Source organism: Penicillium malachiteum (assembly GCF_028827825.1).
Source record: "Penicillium malachiteum strain IBT 17515 chromosome Unknown utg000002l:1.0-8849297.0:1.0-8852440.0, whole genome shotgun sequence".
Taxonomy (NCBI): Eukaryota; Fungi; Ascomycota; class Eurotiomycetes; order Eurotiales; family Aspergillaceae; genus Penicillium; species Penicillium malachiteum.
Window position 1 is genome coordinate 7,695,110 of NW_026643095.1, and position 23,438 is coordinate 7,718,547.

The following is a 23,438-nucleotide window of genomic DNA, read 5'->3' on the forward strand; positions in this document are numbered from 1 at the left end:
GTGTAGTATCTTGGAGATCGCAATAAGCGGGAAAGGGTTCAGAAAGCATCCAAATTTTCTAAGATTGAATATTGTTCACGTGCGTGAGTGCGCTGTGTATAGTCGTACCTTTAAGTTCAAGTTGAGTGCTGTTTTGGCATAGCAACGAAAATTAGAGTAAGATGACCAGCAACCCCGTGGCATCAATATTATTGGTCTCAGGCTGCACATGTGCCATCGCCCTATACCTATAACAGCCCCCCAGCCAAAATCTATTTTTCCTCTAATGAATTTGATTATCTGTTTACTGCCTGTTGCTTTCAAGTTGTTATTATAATATAGAGACTTTCGTAATATTTAAGGCTAAATTAAGAGCTAAAGTAAAAGATATCTAAAGTGAAAGTAAGAGATATCTAAAGTATAACTGAGAGATAAGTAGGGGATAAGTGAGAGATATCAAACGTGAGAGTGAGAGATAGCTTCTAAGATTATACTACTATGTATAGCTTTATTTTTTAAGTTTCTACCAGCCATATAGGAGGTTTGGTTAGCTGTATAACTGTTATACTAGGCCCCTACATACATATCACCTTGAACCTCGAATTTAAAACAGTACATTAAAATCAAGACCTTCAAAGCTATTTCTGATGATAAGCCTTAATCCTTCTAGAAATCCTGATTGCTAGTAGCATCAATCTTACAAATAGTTAAAAAGATGAGATTAACCACCCAGGCGGTTATTAATATTATTTATTCCAATTCTCCTAGGTCTATGCCATCTGATGTTATACATATCTGAGTCCTTTTCTTCCCGTCAACTGCAGTGTTACAAGTACTCCGAGTCGGACTACTTACTACTACAACTTCCAAGGTTGAACTGGATATCCACCTTCTTGCGATCCAACTGCGAGAATTGGCCACTGACTAGTATACTATTGATAAAGCTATCTGTCAACCTGCACCTAAAATTATGCACTACATTGGGAGGCCTGAGTTGAGCGCAGTGTTCAATTTGGAAAGTTTCATGTTCATCCATGTCCTAGCTATGCACATGTGGGCTGTAGGGCGCCTTGACAGCCCTCAAGGCGGGAGCTACCTTAGACATGATAAGATTTGAAGTACATGTAGCCCGAACAAGAATATGCATATAATGAAGAACCTCCAAGGATTGAAACCTTCAGTTTCCTCCTAATATCCCTGGGTCATCCCATCTTTTTGCAAGGTCTGATCCCTCCGTAGATAGCGGCTGGTGTCACCGTCCCAATAAGCACCGTAACACTACTGCTCTCCAAGCCAGACATCGGACATCTAGAAGTTCTGATCAAGAAGTAATTAAAGTCCATCATAATAGTCAGAGCTGTCAAGGTATAGTCCGCATTAGTGTAACCTTGCCACTTCAAGTCTTTGATCGAGTCCCTTTATCGCTGCACGCTCCAATCAAGCGATCGTCACAACCTAGTGCTTACATCTTACCAAAACAGACATCCACTTCCCTCAAGCCTCTAGATTAACTCTCCACACGATAGAAAATATGATAGGGTTCATTTCACTTTGACACTGCCAATGCAATCTTCCTGGCAGTGTTACATTCGGGTTTGGTCCAAAGCGTTCGTATCGGCCAATAGTGTTTCCCTGTCAGGTACAAATTAAGCCATGTTTCACTCCGCATCACATCTAACTTAAAAGCCATGTGAGTGATCTTGAAGTAAAAAGTCACCCTGAGCACACACCGTAGATCAGAATCAAACTCAGCTTTGTTTGATTTTTAGCTTAGGGCCACCAAACATTTGTTTTTGTGGGGGTGGAGCACTCGGCTTCCCCGTTGTGTGGTCTAGTGATTATGTAATGTGTATCAGGCGACCATTGACCCCCTATAATTAGAATTTCGGTCTGCTTACTCCGTTAAAAGTGGCTTATCAGGCCCGGAGTTGAGTATTCTGCGCTCGAGCACATCTGGGCATCAACTTAGACTTTTTGGAGACCCTGAGGATGCCTTATTGGCTAGGATCAGGCCTTTGAATACCTGGCAGCGAAATATTATGATGATACTTTAATACTCCTTCTCCCCGCCTCTTCGGCTTCTTTTTGAAAATATTCCTCTGACTGAGTTAGCTTAGACATTCTTCAACATGGCCACTGAAGATATAGCCATTGGAACTGCCGGCAACCCGGAGGTAGCTCAGAATGTTACTCATGATGCCGATTACCAAGAAGCAAGCACAGTTCCTGATCTTCCTTCCGGCTGGAAGTATAGACAAGTTCGGATATTTGGAATGAGACTTCCATGGTACGCATCGCCTAAAACTCAACTACTATTTGTCTCGTTCGTTTGCTTTATGTGTCCTGGCATGTTTAACGCATTGAACGGGATGGGAGGTGGTGGACGGACAGATGCGACATTGGCAGACAATATGGTGGGTGAATACACGACTAATCCTTATGTGTATTTCAAGTTGAAGAACTTCAATACACATTTCTATGGATCAATTGATTCACATAACCATCATCGAGAACATCGTCTAACCTTGGAACTACAATTGATTTAGAACACCGCCTTGTATAGTGCATTCGCCGTCTTCGGTATCTTCGGTGGTACATTCGTCAATAAGCTCGGAGTGAAATGGACACTCGCCTTCGGAGGAATAGGATACTGCATCTACGCAATTAGTCTCCTCGTCTCTCTCCACGCCAGCGTAAGCGGCTTCAATCTCTTCGCCGGTGCCTTCCTCGGAATCTGCGCTGGACTCCTCTGGACCGCCCAGGGAACTATCATGATCTCCTATCCATCCGAAGAAGAGAAAGGGAAGTACTTTGCTTGGTTCTGGGGAATTTTCAATATGGGCGCGGTGATCGGTAGTTTGGTAAAATATTCATCCGTAATGAGTCTTCGCATTAATCCTAACAATGGCCATTACACAGATCCCTCTAGGTCAAAACATTAATGTGACAACCAACGCCACCGTCTCAGATGGTACCTACATTGGTTTTATCGTCCTCATGGCTTTTGGTGCTGTTCTCGCCGTCTGCCTTTGCAATGCAAACGACATCGTTCGACCCGATGGATCTCGCGTTATCCTAATGAAGAACCCAAGTTGGCAATCTGAACTCAAGGGATTATGGGAAACACTACGCTTCGAGCCATTTGTTGTCCTTCTTTTCCCGATGTTCTTCTCCTCAAACTGGTTCTACGTCTACCAGCAGAACGCTGTCAATAGCGCCCACTTCACAACTCGTACCAAAGCATTGAATGGTCTTCTCTACTGGCTTGCGCAAATCGTCGCAGCAGGTATCTGGGGAAATTTACTCGATATGACGCGCCTGCGACGCTCCGTTCGTGCAAAGATTAACTGGGGTGTACTTGTTGTGCTTACGTTTGCCATTTATGGTGGTGGATATGCGTACGAGAAAACCTATACACGAGCATCCGTGAAAGCAGTGGGATTCGAGGCAACGGACTGGACTTCGAGTGGATATGTGGGGCCGATGTTTTTGTATATCTTCTATGGGTTTTATGATGCGGCTTGGCAGGCTAGTATCTACTGGTGAGTTACTATTTCTTAGGCTCCTATTCTGTGGTGAGACTGGTTGAAGCTAATCGTGGTACTCTTTCTTGATAGGTTCATGGGAGCTCTCTCGAACTCAGGACGACGGTCTGCAAACTATGTTGGATTTTATAAGGGAATCCAGTCTGTTGGAGCTGCGGTCAGCAATAATCTTGACGCGCGGTCGCTTTCATATAAGAAAGAGTTCATCAGTAACTGGGTTCTTCTGGCTGGATCTTTGATTTTCGCGGCTCCTGTTATCTTTATGAAGATTAGAGATCATGTTGCCGTGGAGGATGATCTTGCTGGGACGGATGAGACGATTGCTGATGTCTTACCGGCCGATCACCCTGAGAAACTGGGAGCATGATCCGCGTCTCTTCGAATTTAGCAAAGCATGGAATCTGGGATTAGAGATGAGTTTATGAATATTAAACATACATAATATCCACTTTGAGCATTTAAATAAATGCACACTGGCATTTGGAAGTTTGCTAAAGACCTTCGGAGGTTTTAAATTCGTCTAATTCAGATCGAGATACGATTGATTAGTACTACTAGGTAGTAGGTATGTCTGAGCGTCAAATTCATAACTTGAAGCTATCTATAGCCCTGTAGGTCTAAAAAGGGTGCTGACGAGCCTCAGGCCTCGGGAATTCACCTTGGCATGTGTGGTCTACTAGTAATAACTCGGAAACATTGCGATAGCATGTTAGCTTACTACTAGTACTATCAAACACCCTCTCATTGCATGTAAATCAGCCTGATTTAGCCCTATTGGAAGGCTTCGTCGGTAAACACTGCGAGTTGTGGGAAAGTTTGGAGAGGTGTGGACCTTGTGGTCGAAGATCTATGAGTACATGCACATGTGTGGTCCGAACTACGCGTTCATGGGACCAACATTAGCAAGTCCCCGTTCAAATGTAATTGGGATCTACATCCTCGCATCTCAAATTACGTCCAGGTTCAGGTCAAGCCTAAGACCCAATCTAACTGACCAACTGTTTCCAGGTACTCCAAGTACTAGCACACGCTAGCTGGTGATTCTTTGTCTCCAACCCCACCTATGCATTTGGCCCCAACACCATAGATACTCGATTTATCTGGAGTTCTCGAAATCGGAATGCCCACCCTCTTCTTGAACTCCCATCCCGTTAATCCCTGTCAACGTGAAGCCTTCTCCAAATGTGGAGCTGATAATGACATGCGATTCATATCTACCGGGCCAGCCTTGGAGAGAACCTACGCGTGTGCTTACTGCATATGAGTCCACGGGTGAATACATAGCCCTGGAGCTATTTCAACCGGAGTATTTCGTGCACATACTGCCAATATTTGGCACCAGTTGACCTTATTACGGCATTTGTGACCTCTAGAGGATGGAGTCCCAGCAACGCATGAAAGTAGAAGTAGCGTGTGGAGCAATTGATGGATGTAACTTGGATTCGAAATTTGAATTATTAGCTGCAGTCCAAAATCCACCATTGAATACTCACCCTCGAATGGGGATTCTCTCCTTCGAATGTGGGATCTTTTTTAAATCTCCAGGGCTGAATGTACCTGGGCAGCTTGTGGGCCTCTTTTGATCTCCACTTTAGATGACGTTTCCTCTGAGCTCTTGTCGACTTTGGAATCAATGATCGTTGATCTTTCTCTCTAGTTGTGGAGAGTACCTCTAATCCCTGACCACTCCAGGCCTGAATCAAGCTACATAAATGCCCAGGCGCCCACCTGGGCATGTGCATTTTGTTTCATTCAGACAGCTCTTAAATTCATTTTTTATCTTCTTGAAATCTTGTTTTCATATTATACTGAACTTGGTATCTTTTACTAAGAATCACTCACTCTTCGGACGATCCCATTGTTTTTGTCGCTCATCTCTGCGCTTCAAAATGGCTGACAACTATGTTTTCACTCGAGACTACCTCGACAACGACCGGTATGGGAACCCATACCCTTATAACAATAAGTATGATATGACCTATGAGAATTACTTGAGCTGACAACATTATCACTGACAGGATGAATCTTCATCATTATCTTCTGCGGGAGATGCATGGGTACCTAGTTCACCCTTCTATCCCTACAGACAACCCCAATCTGAGAGTTGCCGATGTTGGAACAGGAACCGGGTAATATGGTCCAGCATTGATATTTTTATTTCGAATATCTCATGTTATATTATGCTGATTTTGACCCGCACGCACAGTATCTGGCTTACAGATTTGGCTCGCCAGCTCCCTTCCACCGTCTCCCTCGATGGATTGGATATTTCATCTGAGGCTGCTCCACCCAAGGAATGGCTACCAAAAAACATGACTCTCCGGAGGTTTGACCTTATGTCCGAGGTTCCTGAGGATCTGACTGGAGTCTACGACATTGTCCATATTCGACTATTTGCCTTTGTCCTCAAAAATGACCATATGAAGACAGCAATGGATAATCTACTGAAGCTGTTGAGTAAGTAACACTTTTGGAATATCACCCATGATTTGACCAATATGCTAATTGAGTGTGATGCACAAAGAACCAGGTAATTACATTCAATGGTCTGAGCCAGATATCCTATCTTGGCGCGTTAGAACAACCACCCCGGATAAGAAAACAGAAGCTCTGACAAACTTGATGACTATTAGTCAACCAAGGGATGAGCGCTTAAAGCCAACTTGGATTGCAAGACTTACAGATGATTTCCGTGAGCACGGTCTAAGCTCCATTGATGCTGATTTTAAAGATCCATCGCTCGAAATTATTATGCCTCTTCACGAGTGTAACCTGTTGATCCATGAATTTCTGGCTCGCAAGGCACAGAGTACTGAGTGGGCGGAGTGGATTAAGAAGATTCTTCCAGAGGTTCTTCGTGAGACGAGAGAGGGAGCAGCCTGGGATTTCACTCGTGTTGTAGTGGTTGGTCAAAAACCACTTTGAATGAGCATTGACTAATAGAAGGGTATTACTGTCCGCCAGATTCGCTGTTATCTGGAGTCACATCCAAATGTCAAATGTCAAATTCTTGTATAAATTGTGAAACTAGTAAAAGGGTCCAAGGTTTGTTCTGGGCATGCATGTGTGAAATCAATATCCCGAGCCCTCATACTTTCAAGTTCTTCTTGGACCGCCAAAGCCTCTTCCAACTTCAAATGCTGAACTTGAAGCTTGAGGTTATCTTCCATTCATACCTATGAACTTGTTGCTTAATACTACATACCTAGTATCTTTAACTTCCGAGGTCTACGTGAGAACTTGAATGGATGCTATGCCCGGTACTACTGATAGTGCCTAACCACTAGCAGTAATATTGAGTATAACTACTAGTATCTACATAATTAGATATGAGGCGAACTTGAAGGTCATCGAAAAATGTGCATATATTGCAAAGTATGGTTTGTAAATCTCCCTAGGGGTATATATATAGTCGTACAGCTTTTCAAAAAGCAAAAAAAAAGCCCGTAAATCATGGCGCAATAGCGCGAGAGTGCAGGATGATGTGAGGTTAAATGCGGGAAAGTAGATTGCGCAAAGCTTGCAAATCATTATGCATCACCAATTTATGCCAGGGCGAAAATAGCCACACCAAATGCCACCACAGAAGACAAGATGGTAGGCATCATGGTGAAGCTAGCATCCGAGGATGCCATCAAGTCAGCTGGAGCGTAGGCGACGGGATCAGTGGCGTTGGTGGTTCCGTTCCAGCAGTAGTTTGTGAAGCACTGGTCACAGATATCAGGGAGATCGGTACCGGTGCGCTCAAAAGAACGGCTCAGAATGGCACAGCCAACACAGGCAGTAAAGTTACCATCACGGGTACCGTTACCCATGGTGACGACCTCGTAGGCGTTTGTGATGATGTTGTCACGCTGCCAATCCTCGTAGGTCATCTGGTATGTCGATGTGTTGGATTGAGAAGTGTAGGGGTAGTTGGGGAGGTACACGACGATAGGCGCAGGACCTGTAATGTTTGAGCTGTTGCAGCCGAAGAAGGTGGGTCGGGTGTTCAGGCCCAGGTTGACAAAGGTGTTCTGATCTGGGATGGCTGGGAATGCGGTGCCGTTTGCAATTCCACTGCTGTTCAAGCTGCGCTCGTAGGTAGCCACAAGAGAGGTTCCATTGGGCCAGTTATTGTCGGTATCCGCAGAGGCATCGTAGGCGAAGATGATGTCAACTGCGCGCTCGGGCTGGATGAGCGGGTGAAGGGGAACGTTCTCTCCATCCTCTCCACCATCGCAGATGTTCAGGGTTTCTTCGTTGGCAAAGGGCGAGGAATCTGGGTTGTATCCGTAGAATGGGTTGGGGTTGTACTCAGCGATATCCTTGTCGGTGCTGTCGATCGAATCAAAGAGATCCTTGAGAATATCTTCTGCCCAGGCGGTAATCGTCGAGGAGTTACTTCCCAGCTCCGTTATGACCTCGTTGAAGAGGGTAGCAGATGATCCAATGACGAAACCGGCATTATCATACCCACGAACACAGGTCCCATTGCTGGGGACTGAGCCGTTCTCAAAGTGAGAGCCAAGATATTCCAGGGGAGCAAATCCATAGACTGTAGGATCGAATGATCCAAATTCCCAAGGGTTGAACTCGAAGATAGTCGCGTTCAAGGATGCGAGAACTTGGCCTGGGTAACGGCTGTCGGTAACAACCAGTGGCATTGGGTAGTTACCATCCTTGAAGTCTTGGGTTTCAGCGATAGATGACCAGGTGTAGTCGATTCCACCTTCAGTGGCATTAAACATCTGAAAGGCCAGAGAACGACCCCTATATCAAAATAGTCAGCATTGATATGATATAAAATATCTCATCCTGGTTGAATTCCCAGTTACAATACAATGTAAAAGAGCATTTTACATACCAAACGTCAGTAATGGAGACATCGAAACCAGCGTCTCTCTTATCCTCAATTGCTTCAGCCAGGTTCTTATAATAGTCCGCAGAATCTAGCAGCTGGATACCACCAGTATCTGGGCCTTCGAAGACGTTGTTTCCAAGTTGCCAAACCTCCCCAGAAGAGTATGTCTGCAGATCCGCAACTGAAGTAAAGTTATTTATAAAGATGGAGCCAACCAACCAACTGCCACCACTCAGACCAGCAACATAGGTAGATGACTGCAGCAGTCCACCCAAGTGGCCGGTGGTAGTGGCATTTGTAACTCGACTATCATAAGCCTTGAGAGCACCGGCACCGTTGAGCATCGCACGGTACCCACCACCCGACACAGCAATGGCGATGTTGGGGATATTCGAAATGTTCGACGAGTGTTTATCAATGTACGAGCCGACATCGTATCCTCCGACGGAAACATGGTTGAAAAATTCTTTCATAGGCGTAAGGGTCTTGTTACGTCGGATCTCAAGCCATGAGGTCTCATTTGGCGAGAGCTTGGCAGCACTTCGAATCGATGGTTTGCTTGAAGGGCAGGTCACATTGGTTGGTGTGTATCCGTTAGGGGCATTGGGGAGAGCACGACGAATAACATCGGCCGCAAGCTGAGCACTGTCTCTTTCGAATTTGCTTTGTTCTGCGACTGCACCTGGAAATTTGAATAGAATGAATTAGCAATCTCACACTTGAATTGTTGAAGCAGTCTTGATACCGCTACCATAATGCCGCGGTGCATAGACTTCAAATGAAACAAAATGGAACACATCATATCACATACCAGGCAGAGCGGCTAGCCCAATGGCGCCAATCAGCGCTGAGACTTTCATGTTGAGTCTGCAACAACCTCACTTTCACAGGGTATAGAGAGAAAGAAAGTGATGCAACGATCAGCAGAAAGGGCAGCTAGGGGTGCCTAAATTTATTTATGCACCGGACGAGCCGGATGCTTAGCCCCGATATTGAGCTCTTGGTATGTTCATCCCTTAAATAGTGTATTAGCGTTCCCAGTGATGGACGAATCATAGTGAACCGAATGAGTGGGGGCTTAGACCCTAAGAACCTGGTGATGTCAAAGCCGGTGGATATTGAACCCTCCGAGGCTCTCCGTGACTCCGTGAGGCGGTGTACTCTATACTATTCGCTATGGCCCCCAAATGATACCCACTCGCAGTAATGGGTGATGATTTTTTTTATCCCATTTCAGCATCGTGTGATACCTCCTTTTGGCCCCTACAAGGCTGAAGTGATACAGAAGCCACGCTAGCCAGGGGTTTCTTTTTCAGATGTCACAGTGAAATGCTCGCATGGTTTCAAGAGAGGAGGAGAATTAGAGGGTCAGCTAATGGATTGGGCATTTTTGCGTGTTGACAAGGAGCTCAGCTGTGGCTGAAAGGATTTCAGGATCAAAAGAAATGCTTGAATAAGTATTACCTAAAAAGGTATTTGTATCTTGACAGTTTAGTGACCTGCAATGTGAGCTTTGTCTCCCCACCTAGCAATCAATTTGAAGAGAATATTATTTGTTTTTTTCTACTAGTTTTGGTTAGAATGTTATCGCGCTTTTTTTCGTAGAGTCTTACCTCTTAAATTGATCTCGCACTTCACTATGGAGTACTAACTATACAGTCCGCTAGTACCTATCCCTTGTCCTTGAATATTACAACGTGCCTTTCAATGTTCCCGATGTCATACAGAATCAAAATGAATCCCTGGGTGGCCTAGGACTTGGGATACTCCGTACAGAGTAGCAATCTCACGCTGCGGGTCAGTCACAGCCACAAATAATGCACTCAAGTGCTGGCATAAATTAGGCACCTAGGAAAACAAAACTTACCTTGGCAGTGGAAACCCCTTCTGGAGTAGTAATTCCCAATCAGGAGTGCCTCTCAGTCCCCCACATTCTATTCTGTGGCTCAAATGAGGATCTGGCGGATGTGGCGGAAGGAATCCTCCCTTCCTCAAATCCTCCAAGGTTCTGCCCCCCACATGTGCGAAGTTTCTATTTGCGCCCTAGCTTAGGATCATTACCCAAAACCTCGGCATCCACTAGGGGTGCCGAGGTGCCCATTGGTGGTCTCATCGCCTCCGAGGAGCCCCGGAGCCCCGGATTCCGCCTCTTACTCAGCGTAGTTATTTTACCTAGAACATCCATTTTGATAGCAGAATTGACAACAAACCAGATCAACATACAGCCTGGCGTGCTAATTAGAAATTTGTTGCCTATTTAAACACTGTTGAAGTTTGACACCTCGGCTTCCTTCCATCAGGGGATAAGTCCAGGCTATCTACTCCATAGTGGGCACTCGCAATCCTAGATTTTAGATACATACTATCCCTATGTGGTAACTCCGGGCCACCGTCTTCTAGTTTGATGCCAGTGCCTGAAAACATCAAGCTTAATAAAATAAAAATACTGTCATCATCCGATTGCGTTGCCAATGTCATTGATGTTGTCTACACAAACTTGGGTTAACACCTGCCCAGGTGACGGACTCGGAGTCCTGGAGTGCATGTAATTCTTGAGTTATAAGCCCTTTATAGTAATGGGCGGTATCCGCCTCAACTTGAATCACCGGAGTAGCTCATACCCGTGGACGGCGGCACAAAATTTACCTAGCCACCTGGGTAGCTTCCAGTGTTTGACAATTTCCAAGGTTCGAGTATTCAATGGATGTATTTTTTTTCTTTACCTATTTGGCCGATTTCTATGAAGCACTTGAGGTCATGAACGGCGTTTTCAAGGATCTAATCAGATCAGTTAGACATGGCATATTCCAACCAGTTGGCGCGTCTAGAATTTCGCTCAAGTGCTTATATCTCGATCCCCTCCAAAGCTTGAACAACATGAGCCCCATGATGTCAACTGGTAACATCGAACTGAATTTATGTGGAGAGCTTCAAATGTTTGGGGGTTTAATTTGAGTTTTGAGGTTATCTACTAGTAGTACTTAACCCTAACCTTGCAAGATGGAAATCCCCAGTTTCCAGATTTCCACGGTTTACACCTGCATCGATCAGTGCAGATAGCCCAGACGGTCTGAATTGAGGAAACCAACTCAAGACACTAGTACTCATAGCAGTGGAAGGCTCCTTATCTATTTCACACCCAGAAGTATCAACTGGTTCAAGTTACCAAGACTTCATGTCTCCCAATAATCAGTGAATCCAGATGTCTCAACGGGTAGAAGAGTCTGGTTCCATGTCTAGCACCTTAAGAGTGTGAAATGCTGCTACATAACTCATTGGGACAGGATCATGATGTGACCAGAGGCACAGTTTCGGCTGCAGATGCCAACACATCTCTGTGGGGCTACTTCTACTCGACCACAACAAACCAGCCAGTACCGTGTTTAGTTGATGGTCATGCATGTATACAGTACATGCAAGCTCGGAGACTACAGTGATTATTGGATCTTTTGTTTTATTTAGATGTGTGAGCCCCGATCTCCGCAACATTGATACAAGGAGGCTTACTAGGACTGTTATTTTTGCCCAGGTGTGTGCAATGATGGAGATTTCTGATGCAAACGACACAGAGAATGGATCAAAAATTCGCGGTTATTCACCCTTATTATCCTCTTCGTCATCTTCATTACGAAACAATGTGGGAGGCTATGTGAGATCCGACCCAAGGCCCAGAGCCCCGCCCATTATACCGTCTTTCGCGTCTCCACTGGCACGCAACCCACGATCAGTATCAAGCTTCGGGGCTTTAACAACACCACCAGCCACCGGAGGAGGAAAAAAATATCAGCCGCAGCAATTTTCAGGCCCTCGTCACCCCTCTTATCCGTACTCCTCGCCTTACTTCCCTTACCCATCCTATCCGCCTTACAGCCCCAATGCATATTACCAATGCCACTCACCATATCTAGCTTCAAGTTATCAGTATTACCCGACTTACTATCCACCGCTTCTCCCGTATGCCCCGGGCGCATTCAATACACCAGCACTAGACCCTCCTGGTTTGTCCGAAACAAAAATTCGGGAAAGCAAGGTTCAGGCCGTACCTTTGGCGCCCCCTAGCATTACACAAACCTGCGATCCTCTTCATCATCCTAGTTTCATAGATTGCAACAACGATGTCACCGATGAATTCGAGAGATCAAAAGCTACAGTCAACTGTCACATCAAAATCCCCCATCCTTCACTCGCAGCCCAAGATCAAGGAAAGGACAGTCTCCTGCTTCCCAACCCGAGGGTACAAACCCAGCCAACATTCAATTACGGAGAAGAGTTCATTTATCGAGAAGATTATGAGATCATCCAAACCAAGCTCATTCCAAATTCTGATCAAATAGCCTTGACTTTGCAAAGCTGATATTTGGTGGCGAAGGCAGTCTACCTGAGCCTCAAACACGGTGGATGTAAGCTAAAGGTTCTCGCCGACAGTATTCCCACTAATAAGGCACTTAACTAACTGGGATTTCTCTAAGCCACATTAAGAGCAGTTCTATGAGCCTCAAGGTTTTCCAAGGCTGTTCTCGAATAAGCTTCCAGCGGTTCTCTAACTACTTTAAATATTAGAACGAAGCACAAAGACTCAATAACCTTTCAGAGGCAACTCGGTTTCTGATATGGTCCGCTTTCAAGCGTCTTCACCTGAAGGAGAATAGCTTTATCCATGGGAAATACTTTGATTCGATGGCCATGAATTTCTTCCCAGAAAGTGATAGTTTCTTTGCTGAGGAGTCTGATAGGCGGTGCTCTGTTACCTTTTTTGCTTTTCCTTTCTTGGCTTTTTAATCTCTTGGTTTTTTTAATGGTTCTGATACATTTGCTCATCCCGTGAGAAGTCTTCTTCAATTTCAATACTCGTTTGAATCAACCACAAATCAGGATGAGCGCCAAACAGTTCTTGAGTCTGGTGAGTCAAATGATGCATTGCATGTACCACAAGCATGGATGCTCCTGATCAACGGAAGTAAGTTCTAAGTATCATGAATATATTGGAGAGGCTTGTTGATTGCTAATATCAGACAAGACGTTCTTCTGAGTATGAGCCCCACGGACTTGAAGGAGCTTCAAGGAGATTACCTTGTATTCGAAAAGGCCGAGAATCCTGGATTGGCTGCGGAGGCCGCTCAAGTTCGGGTTGTCGATCTTGACGGCAATGAGTGCTGCCTACCCAAGAAGCGGTGCCAGACATGGTTTGTAGGTGACATGACAGGATGTTTTCCCGATCAATTCAATTAAGCTTACTGACGCTGAGATATTAAAAGAATTTATTTACATGTTCGTAGGAGCTCTAGGACAAGAAAACTCCATGTCAATATCGCTATATGATGACGCCTGGAAAGAAAGCTACGAATTGCAATCGAACATGGAGCCAGTGTCAGAGAAGAACTGGTCTCAACTTACTAAAAGAACAAAGAATGAGGATGTTGTTATTCATATCCGACTTAAGAAAAAAGAACAATCTCTAGAATCTGAACCTCAGGCTGGCCAAGTACCAACACACATACCGCCTGCGCAACATATGTCACCAATATATTCCCCAATGTACCAGAAATCAAATGGCCAAGTTCCTCCTGAGCCACGGAAACAGGTGCAAAACAATGACTTGATACCCTCCCTGGGCTATATAATCTGTTTGGTCCTAACGGGCCGATTACTCCCTCTGAATGGGACCAAAAGGTTTTTCCTGGTTGCAAGATCGAGCTCAGGAGCAGATACCCGGCTCCACTGGAGCCTCCGATGCTTCAAATATCAGCCAGTCCATACCCAAATAAATTCTCGGCAGGGAGTGAGAGCTCAGCGGTAACTGTGGTCCCATGACCCGTCACTCCACATTCCTTGAGCGAGAAAACAACAAACGAAAAGGTTCAATTGGAGGCATTCTCACCACAGAAGCTGTCTGAAAGTCCAAAATCATTTCCCCTCAAATATCAGCCTGAGGCTACGGATGCTTAAGATTTCATAGAATCTGTGGATATGGATACATCGCAGCAAAGTCCAGATTCTGGTTTCGGTGCCAAAGCTTCCTTGAGACCCTAACGTCGATGGGACCGATAGCTTGACCAAGGAGCTTGAGTCAGAGGATATTGTCCTTTTGTGAAAAGATGATGACGAAAATATTGCCATGAAACTCTTGCGAAAGAATACCGATCTTCAGAGCTTCGTTGGGGATGCCACGGATGAGGATGATGACGACCATTCCTCAATTCCACCTCTCGACTCAATTCTACCAAAAGCCCCAACGCAGAAAATTGATATTGATATTGTTGACGATAAAAATGATCTTACGGAGATCAATCTTGAGTCCACAGCTGGCACAAACCAGTGGCAAGAAAGTGGAACACATCGAATCTTTCCATGTGTGGGAACTAGCACATAATCATCAGTAGGCTAACTACGTCCAGAAAGAAATCATTCTCTAATACAGCCAGCTCAGGAGGTCTCTGTCCAAGAGATAAACTCAAAATCGACGATAGACTTGACAGTCCCAACGAGAACCGAGTCCCTTGAGTCGATAGCCCGGACGGATCAAAGTTCGGATGTTAACGTCTGGGACTATATAGCTGATGATGATGATGATAACAACCTACAAGTATCCGCCGATGTTGGATCTTCATCCTTGAACATCCTGGACTATTTGGTTATTCCCCAGAGGGCGGGAAGTATTGATGGATTAAACCCCTTTTATTACCAGGACCGCGATGATGTTTGGACAATAGGTGTAATAAATAGATGGATTATCTTTCCTCATGACAATATCGACTGATACTATTGACTAATCGCATATTCCAGTCAACAACGAGCTTTCTAAGGGACAAATCCCCATCCGCAGACGGTATAGCTCCCAAAGCTACGGAAATACTTTCAAAGAGCCGAAAGTTCGCTTCATTCACCGGTCTCTCACCGGGAGGAATGGATGATACATTATCTTCTTCAAATAGCGATGGTCAACCAGAAAATAAATCATCACCTGATTCTAGCGAGGAAACAAAGCCTTGTCCTATCTTTGCCTGGGAATCCAATACGACGGTCGGGATACAGATTGATGTTTCTCACAGTCAGCCAGGGGTTCCTGATCGCTTCAAAGACATCGACAGCAAGATTCAGGCGCTGCTAGAGGACCAAGATGAGCTAGCTTTATGGTCCGTCAAGCATGCCGGGGAGCTAGCAGCAGTACAAGATGTTCCAGAATTCTCCAGAGTGCCACTGGAAGCGCTCATGGCGCGAGCCCAAGTCAAATTGATACAGTTGGATGAACATGGTGGGTTTTCGGAGGAAAGAGCAAAATGGGGATTAAAAAGCAGGTGATTTCAAAAATCCTCGGAGTTCTGAATGCATCTACCCCTCAGTATTATCAAGATAGCTGCTCATCTTGGGCAGTTGGGAGATTTTACGGTGCGGCAATGAGGATTGCAACTGAAGATGTCAGGCATTACGAACCTAATTAATTCTTCCTTATATTCGCTCCACGTATACTAACAAGAAGAGTAGTTCCCAGAACTTTACCTCAAAAACATCGAACAAGACCTATCATCCTTCCACCAGAAGTTGGAACAAATTCTAGCTGGTGTTTCAGGCGGGTCAGCTGAATCCCCTACCAAATGTTCAATACCCCTAGTACTAGTTGACATTTTCAGCTTGCTGCTGTTTTATGTTTTTGCTTGCACTCAGATTCGTGTTTTGGAATTCCCAGGATGGAACTCTCTTCGAGAGAGAGCATGAAGAATCCGAGGAGAACTTCGCGAGGTTCGATATCAGCTTATGAACACGATTAGTACCGGTGACTACAGCGAAGCTAAAGGTTTCAGACGTGTCGATGCTCAAGCAATGATCACCATGGTGATTGGGCGACTTGTGAGAATGCCAAGGGAATTGTCAACAGTGAAAGTCAATTTTCAACACAAACTTGATATTCTTCATGTCTACCGAAGGCAAATTGAGCATTTCGTAAGCTTGAGCTCCCTTTCCCAGAGTCATACATGAAGCTCACGTTTTGGAAGGAGTTTCAAGCGCGACACTTTCCAATTGCCGCCACATTTGATCAAATTCAGCAGCTGAGAAAAGAGCTTGGGATTATGGATGCCATTTTTGACCAGCAATTGCAATTTCTTGAGCAAATGGCACTAATGTGGGGCTTCTCTAAACAATCAAGAAGTCAACTTGCGCAGCAAAAGACTCATCAAGTCCAGCGATATCTGAGAGGGACGAAGCATGATCTAGCTGGACTTGATCAATTCGCCAAGAAAACCTCTATCGTGGTGAGCCTGCACATTCCTCGAGATCGTTTTTTGCTAATTACTTCAAATAGCTCCGGTCAATGATCGAGGTACGAAAATAATCCAACAGCAAAGCGATTACCATATTCACTACTGTGACTGTTGTGTTTCTACCACTATCATTTGTGACATCCTACCTGGGCATGAACAGTGTGGATATAAGAGATGGTACGTTCCACCAAAGCTTGTTTTGGATCATTGCTCTTCCCAGTCCAGCCAGTTTAATCTTCCTTTTGTGGTTCATTATAAAGTTCAGGCGGAGGATGAGGAGTTTTGGGTGCTCTTCTTGGCTAAGATCACCTCGAGGGCGATGCCTTCCCGCTCCTTACCATAGCCACTGTAGATAAATGAACTCTCCACAACTTACTAGAATAGCCTCTCAAAATCAGAATTTGTGTTAAATAGTAGACGGGAATGCCTACATGGGTTCACGGGTCACAGTGTAACTTGAAAGATTCTTCAAGTTCAACTCTTCAGTAGCATCGGCATCGGCAAGACACATTGTGGTATGAATTCAAGTTCCCAAGGTTGCATTCGAATCAATAACTTGAAACCCATGACTTAAACATAGACAACAATCAAGTATATAAATGCTCCTCAAGTAGCAGAACGAGTTTTTCGAGGAGAAGGAAAAAGAACTTTCAATGGTATGTTTTTCAAATGTTATGTTCTTCTTATCTATGTTAAGCTTTTAAAATCAGAACTAAGTTTGCTTCAACCTTGGGTATGATATCCCGTGACCTTGAAGAGGGTATAAGGTTTTGTTGAGGCTAGGAACAATCAATAGTAACCTTGGAATGATCTGATTGATGAAGATTTACCAGCCCAATGGGACTCAGATTCCATACTTTCTATGAATACCGGCCGGTTCTCGGCTATCCACTTTTGTAATCGGGTGTCAGATAGAGCAGCTGTCAAAATGGGTGCCACTCACGGTTCCAAGGTTCTTTAATTTGCTACATGTATTTCTAGGTTGTCCAATGACAACCCTGAAACAATGATACTCACATGTGCATGTGGATGCCACATGGGCATCGTGGTGTTACAATTGCCTGAATCAGCTCCTGCAGCTCCTGCAGTGCAAGGGTCCTTCTAGTAGAGATACCAATCGGTAATTTTGAAATCCTGCGATCCCTGCATTAGTGCGACCATCCCATATGGATTCCAGAGATTCCAGAAGTTTTGGTGGTGGCTAAACCTACCTAACCCTAGACAGTCCGTGCACAGGAATTGTCTTGGCAGCGGAAATCCGAGCTGGATGGTTAGGACTCGAAGGTGGAAGAGACGGGAAAAGAGTAATCCGGAGAGTTTGGCCAAGCTCGTCTATTCATTGAAAGATAACGAGGTGAACGGGGAGTGGAGAAATCAGTAATCTGACTATTGCCAAGGCGGATTAAACATACTAACGCATGCTAAGAGATGCTAAGTTGAACAAAAATCCGCTGTCCACGAGTCCGCCAAGACCACTTGTACTATGATAAGCCCGGTCCAAGAGATTTAGTGGAGGCATCGGGATGACCGTGTGTTAATGCCCGTCGGAGTTCCCTTAAAACTCCTGTCGCCTCCTTAACTCTATACTCTTCTCAAAAGTTTATTCTTCAAGTTACCATATACAGTCTCATTCTCCACTTGGGTAGCTACTCTGGCCAAATTAAATCTCCTGGAGAAGTATTTCCCTTTTAAAAAACTAAGCACATTATGGGGTTCCGAGTAAAACTAGGTTAAGCTTGTTTTCTATCTCTGTGGGTCTCGGCATAATAAACCTCCAGGGCATCTTGCCATGGTTATATTATAAGGGCCTAGGTTGCATACACTATCCCTAATCTGAGATAGATCGTGAATGATTATTGGTGGTAATCAGCCTTATCTGCACCATTTGCCGAGAAGTTACGGAAATTCCCCCCTAATTTGGTTTAGTCTCATTAGCTGCATGGATGGCGTGATAAGTCTGTATGTAGTCTGGGGTAATAAAATTAACTAAGAAAAAAAAGAGAATTTGTACCATCCAAAAGAGAAAGAGTAGTAAGAGGGGACCTCAAAGGAGCCTTGGCAAGACACTAAGTACAGAGTAGCTGAATATACAGATGAAGGATACGCCAATGAGAAATTTCTTTTAGTCTATGGAAATCCTCTGGCATGGTTCACCTGGGCAGTATTTAAGGGTGGAATCTCCTACCTAGTAGTCTTGTCCTTCTTTCCTTCTTTCCTTCTTAGTCTGCGGATCACCTTCCCTCTTCATCTCTCCTCTTCCCCAGTTGATCTCTCTCAGCTTGGCAAGATGGCTACCTCGGAGATTGAACAGTTCTCAGAGATCCAAGTCTCCTCTTTGACTGAGAAGAATATCATCACCACAGATAGCGATGAGGTGGTGGACCCTCATAAGCCGGAGAAAAGCCTCGTCTCGGATTCATACCTTTGGCAACTTGGCGATGAAGAACCTGCCGAAGGTGAATTGCATGGTCCCAATGCGCTGCGTCGTGTATCAGCCCCCATCCCATGGGCTGTGTACACGGTCGCCTTCGTCGAACTGTGCGAGCGATTCTCTTACTATGGAACTCAAGTTTTGTGTACGTTCAGGCAAAATCCCTGAAGTTTGTGTGACACTGATTCTAACCTGATGATATAACCGCAGATTCGAACTTCGTGAACCATTCCCTCCCTCAGATCAATGGCCCTGCCGGTTCGAATCACTACACTGGTGCTGGTGGTGGGTCCTCTCAGGGTGTCTCTGGAGCTCTGGGTAAAGGTGTGGAGACTGCAAACGGAGTCAACACATTCAATACCTTCTGGTGCTATTGTGTGCCACTCTTCAGCGCTTGGCTGGCCGATGAGCACTGGGGCCGATACAAGACTATCTGCTGGTCTATTGCGGCTGCGATCCTGGGTCACATAATCCTGGTCATGTCGGCCATCCCCCCCAGTCATCACTAATACCAATGCTTGTTTTGGTGTCTTCATGCTTGGTGTCATTATTATGGGCCTGGGCACTGGTGGTTTCAAGCCAAATATCTCCGCGTTGGTCGTTGAACAAATCCCCGTGGTGAACTTGAAGGTGCGCACGCTGCCCTCTGGTGAGCGTGTGATCATTGATCCTACAATTACTCAGAGCCGAATTTACCACTACTTCTACCTCTTCATCAACATCGGCGCCCTCATCGGCCAGATTGGTATGGCCTACGCTGAGAAGTACGTCGGCTTCTGGTTGGCTTTCCTTCTCCCTACCATTATGTTCTTGACCACTCCCTTCGTGATGTGGTGGGGTCGCAAGCGTTACCGTCAAACTCCTCCTCAGGGCTCCGTGACTTCCAAGGCTATCCGAGCTTTCATGTTTGCTCTCCGTGACCGCTGGCATTGGAACCCAGTCAAACTGTGGAAGCGCACTCACGATGGCACCCTGTGGGAAGCGGCAAAGCCATCCAACATCCCACCCCACTTGCGCCCTGCATGGATGACCTTTGACGATGCCTGGGTGGATGAGGTGCGCCGTGGTTTTGCTGCATGTGCCGTCTTTTGCTGGTATCCGCTATACTGGCTGGCATACGGCCAGCTGACCAACAACCTGACCTCCCAAGCCAGTACCATGACTTTGCACGGTGTACCCAACGATGTCGTCAACAACTTGGATCCCTTTGCCCTGATCATCTGCATTCCTCTATGTGACGCCTTCCTGTATCCTGGACTCCGCAAAATGGGCTTCCAGTTTACTGCCATCAAGAAGATCTTTGTCGGTTTCATTTTTGCAGCTATTGCCATGATCTGGTCTGCTGCTGTGCAGTACTACATCTACAAGACATCCCCTTGTGGCTACAATGCTAACGATTGTTACACCGCTGATGGCGCTATCCGTGCGGCACCTCTCAGCGTCTGGATCCAGACCGGTGCTTACATTTTTATCGCTTTGTCGGAGATCTTCGCATCCATCACTTCTCTCGAGTATGCGTACTCCAAGGCTCCACGAAACATGCGTTCCCTGATTCAGGCTATCTCCCTTTTCACTAATGCCATCTCCGCCGCCATCGCTGAGGCTCTGAACCCACTGTCCAGTGATCCTCTGCTGATCTGGAACTACGGTGTCTTTGCTGTTTTGGCTGGTGTTGGTGGATTTGGATTCATTTGGCAATTCTGGAGCCTGGATAAGGAAGAAGATGAGCTGAACAACTTGCCTGAGGGCCATGTCATGGCAGATGAGAAAGCCGTTGTGGCTACTCTCGAAGCTGCTGAGATTGGTCCTGTTAAGGGATAAATGTTCGTTCTGAGATGGATGGTTCGTCATAGGAGTATTTCTCCCCTTTTTCGTTAACTTTTACTTTTTTTAACTTGGTCTTATGGGGTTCAAATGCTTTTTGTATGGATTTTTTTGGTCTAATGCTGCAAACCTGGGAAGGTCCGAGTCTGCAATACGCATGTATCGACACGACGACATGCTAGTAACGTCATTACGATTCCAATCGTTCAATTTATAATATTAGCCCATGCAGAGTGTGCACATGCACTGCTAGTGGGAATTTCAAGGAATGGTTTTATAATGAATGTTAAATTCTACTACGTCCACGGGTATCGATAAACACATAGGTACTATATTCCACATCTCCCCGAGCCGCTAATGGAACTCGGCACATGTGCATACTCAGTACTAGTACTTGAGGTGCTCCAACCATGGATTGACTATTATTTATTAACCTCAAGTGCTAATGGCATCGCTCATATTGTCTGATAGGACTTCAAGTTGACAGAAATTATCTTTCAAGGTTAGCATTATGATTGATTGATCATATAACTTCCGCATTGAAAATTAGGTTGACATTCAATTTTCTTGAGACGGAATATAAGGCGATAGTTTTAGCCTGATGACATCCATTGGCCGGATGGTGTAGTTGGTTATCACGTGTCGTTAACAGTCTTCTGACTCTTAATCCGACAAGGTCCTCGGATCGAGCCCGGGTCTGGTCATTTCTTTAGGTGCTGTCGTCCAGTTGGTTAAGACACTTCGTTGTGGTTGGAAACAACCTTCGAATAATAAAATTCGGGTTCATCCCGAAGAAACCCCGGTTCGAATCCGGGCAGCGCCATTTCTTTTTTGCTCTTTTTCTTTTGCTTCTAGATTTGAATCAAGGGTTTGAATTTTTGGTCTTGTGCGACATCATGAGGCGTATTGGGGTCTTGTCGAATTTGTCAACCTTGTAAAGGGAAAGGGGAGCAACATTCCATAACCAGTCAGGGGAACTGAGCATGCAAAAAAGGAGAGAGTACAGAAGGAACATAATGCAGACATCTTCTACGCCTAGTCGGGTGGGTGAGCCAAATATTTGATCATCCGAATCGTCCTGGGCTGCTTCTTTGTTCCGTCTTTCCCCTCATCTTCTTCCCTTTCTCGCGAGTTATTTTCCTTACTGGGTGGGTCACATATTTTAGAAGTGGCAGTGTGCAAAACGCGACATGAAAATACAAACCAAGTTGAAAAGCATCACAAACTTCAAAATAGCATTTAATCTGGCAATCTAGAAACAATCTCCCTTTCCAAGCAATCAATCAACAATTTCCCTCTTTCATCTGTTCGTCCGAGACGGCCAAAATGGTCTCTCTCCCTTCATTGCAAGCCATTCAAAGTACTCCCAGATGGCTGCTCTTGAACCCCCCATCCCCATTCCCATGCAACAGCCAATCAGTCAATACTCAGTGCGACCCCTTTTCGTCCAATCACACGTCCGTTGTATGAAGCAATGAACTCTAGCAGCCCGTTCTCTTGATCCAGAGACACTTGAATGGAGATTATCAAACCGTAGTCAGTGTACCCATTGTGAGTGGACAACTGAGAGTTGGAAATATTCGTATGTCGAAAATCACACTGGATGTTGTCCACAAAGTTGATCTCGGGGGTCTGGTCTGTTGAGGTCACGTAAGTAGTGGTCCAGTAGGTAGCTGTTGAGGAGTCTCCAGAAGCATCAACCGTACCTCCGACAGAATCAGGTAAAGTGTCTAAAGCACACTCGTAAATCCTGATCATTTTGATCAATGAATCCGATGAGACATGGAGAATTTGAATCTCTTGAGGGACCTTGTAAGGTGACCTGTATTTCACGTCCTTTTTGTTGTTAAATTGAGAGGCAAATGTCAGTTCTTTCAGCAAATACTCTGAAATGGAACCAAGGAGACACTTACTTTCTGGAGTACCCAGCGGAAATAATGAAATGGTGGAGGAATATTGGGCTGTAACTAATTGCTTGAAACAGGAGACAATGGAAGAACTGCCAAGCCATAATGTCGCCGACACTTTTCAGAATAAGGCATTGCTGATGCTTGCCCATAGAATTCTTCAATGCCTGCCAAAACAGCTCCCTTGGCTACAAGCAAATCCCTTAAGGAGAAGGTAGATTTCAACGTAATGAAAGAGAGAGAGAGAGAGAGAGAGAGAGAGAGAGATGAGGGGGGTCAAATCAGGAAGCCACAGCAACGTACGGATCGCGCTGAATGAAGGTAGGTGTAATTTGGTAGCTCTGTTGGAAATTTCTTGTCATCCATAGTTGCAGATACGGTGATTGGCTAAACCCGCTAATAAAGACGATGCGCTTGAATGGGATAGTGTCAGCTTTGCTCTCACGGAGAAGAGAATAAAAGAGAGGCAAGATTACATTGATCATCTGTTGATTAGACTTCGCCGTAACACGTCTCATCTGCGTTTGAATCATCTCGAAAATTTGGCGAAGAATAGGATCATAAAGATCCCGTATTATGTGTGAGTCAACCTAAATGTTTGGTGCCGTATTCTGAGCTGACTTTGAATGGAAAGGCATCTGGAGGCAAGAT

The 23,438-nt window shown here is 45.2% G+C and overlaps 8 protein-coding genes across 8 annotated transcripts; 6 read left to right on the plus strand and 2 right to left on the minus strand.

Annotated features, from left to right (window-relative positions):
- Nucleotides 1-2,108: 2,108 nt before the first annotated feature.
- Nucleotides 2,109-3,891, plus strand: N7483_005866 (DUF895 domain membrane protein; the record flags this gene model as incomplete). Its single annotated transcript, XM_057089303.1, has 4 exons — nucleotides 2,109-2,393; nucleotides 2,526-2,840; nucleotides 2,899-3,521; nucleotides 3,597-3,891. 4 exons carry the CDS (start codon nucleotides 2,109-2,111, stop codon nucleotides 3,889-3,891), a joined length of 1,518 nt encoding a protein of 505 aa, XP_056949132.1.
- A 1,535-nt stretch (nucleotides 3,892-5,426) lies between these two features.
- On the plus strand, nucleotides 5,427-6,449 carry N7483_005867 (class I SAM-dependent methyltransferase; the record flags this gene model as incomplete). The annotated part of the gene is made up of 4 exons (XM_057089304.1): nucleotides 5,427-5,460; nucleotides 5,521-5,653; nucleotides 5,731-5,981; nucleotides 6,049-6,449. The coding sequence occupies 4 exons, from the start codon at nucleotides 5,427-5,429 to the stop codon at nucleotides 6,447-6,449; spliced, it is 819 nt and encodes a 272-aa protein (XP_056949133.1).
- A 620-nt stretch (nucleotides 6,450-7,069) lies between these two features.
- N7483_005868 (uncharacterized protein) lies at nucleotides 7,070-9,227 on the minus strand (the record flags this gene model as incomplete). Its single annotated transcript, XM_057089305.1, has 3 exons — nucleotides 7,070-8,276; nucleotides 8,371-9,049; nucleotides 9,179-9,227. The coding sequence occupies 3 exons, from the start codon at nucleotides 9,225-9,227 to the stop codon at nucleotides 7,070-7,072; spliced, it is 1,935 nt and encodes a 644-aa protein (XP_056949134.1).
- Nucleotides 9,228-11,908: 2,681 nt separating this feature from the next.
- N7483_005869 (uncharacterized protein) lies at nucleotides 11,909-12,721 on the plus strand (the record flags this gene model as incomplete). Its single annotated transcript, XM_057089306.1, has 1 exon — nucleotides 11,909-12,721. One exon carries the CDS (start codon nucleotides 11,909-11,911, stop codon nucleotides 12,719-12,721), a length of 813 nt encoding a protein of 270 aa, XP_056949135.1.
- Nucleotides 12,722-13,301: 580 nt separating this feature from the next.
- N7483_005870 (Mg2+ transporter protein CorA-like/Zinc transport protein ZntB) lies at nucleotides 13,302-13,652 on the plus strand (the record flags this gene model as incomplete). Its single annotated transcript, XM_057089307.1, has 3 exons — nucleotides 13,302-13,324; nucleotides 13,380-13,554; nucleotides 13,644-13,652. 3 exons carry the CDS (start codon nucleotides 13,302-13,304, stop codon nucleotides 13,650-13,652), a joined length of 207 nt encoding a protein of 68 aa, XP_056949136.1.
- Nucleotides 13,653-14,482: 830 nt separating this feature from the next.
- On the plus strand, nucleotides 14,483-15,666 carry N7483_005871 (uncharacterized protein; the record flags this gene model as incomplete). Its single annotated transcript, XM_057089308.1, has 3 exons — nucleotides 14,483-14,682; nucleotides 14,854-15,079; nucleotides 15,151-15,666. 3 exons carry the CDS (start codon nucleotides 14,483-14,485, stop codon nucleotides 15,664-15,666), a joined length of 942 nt encoding a protein of 313 aa, XP_056949137.1.
- Nucleotides 15,667-18,912: 3,246 nt separating this feature from the next.
- On the plus strand, nucleotides 18,913-20,877 carry N7483_005872 (uncharacterized protein; the record flags this gene model as incomplete). Its single annotated transcript, XM_057089309.1, has 3 exons — nucleotides 18,913-19,201; nucleotides 19,267-19,518; nucleotides 19,556-20,877. 3 exons carry the CDS (start codon nucleotides 18,913-18,915, stop codon nucleotides 20,875-20,877), a joined length of 1,863 nt encoding a protein of 620 aa, XP_056949138.1.
- A 1,419-nt stretch (nucleotides 20,878-22,296) lies between these two features.
- On the minus strand, nucleotides 22,297-22,891 carry N7483_005873 (uncharacterized protein; the record flags this gene model as incomplete). The annotated part of the gene is made up of 2 exons (XM_057089310.1): nucleotides 22,297-22,702; nucleotides 22,794-22,891. 2 exons carry the CDS (start codon nucleotides 22,889-22,891, stop codon nucleotides 22,297-22,299), a joined length of 504 nt encoding a protein of 167 aa, XP_056949139.1.
- Between the last annotated feature and the right edge of the window lie 547 nt (nucleotides 22,892-23,438).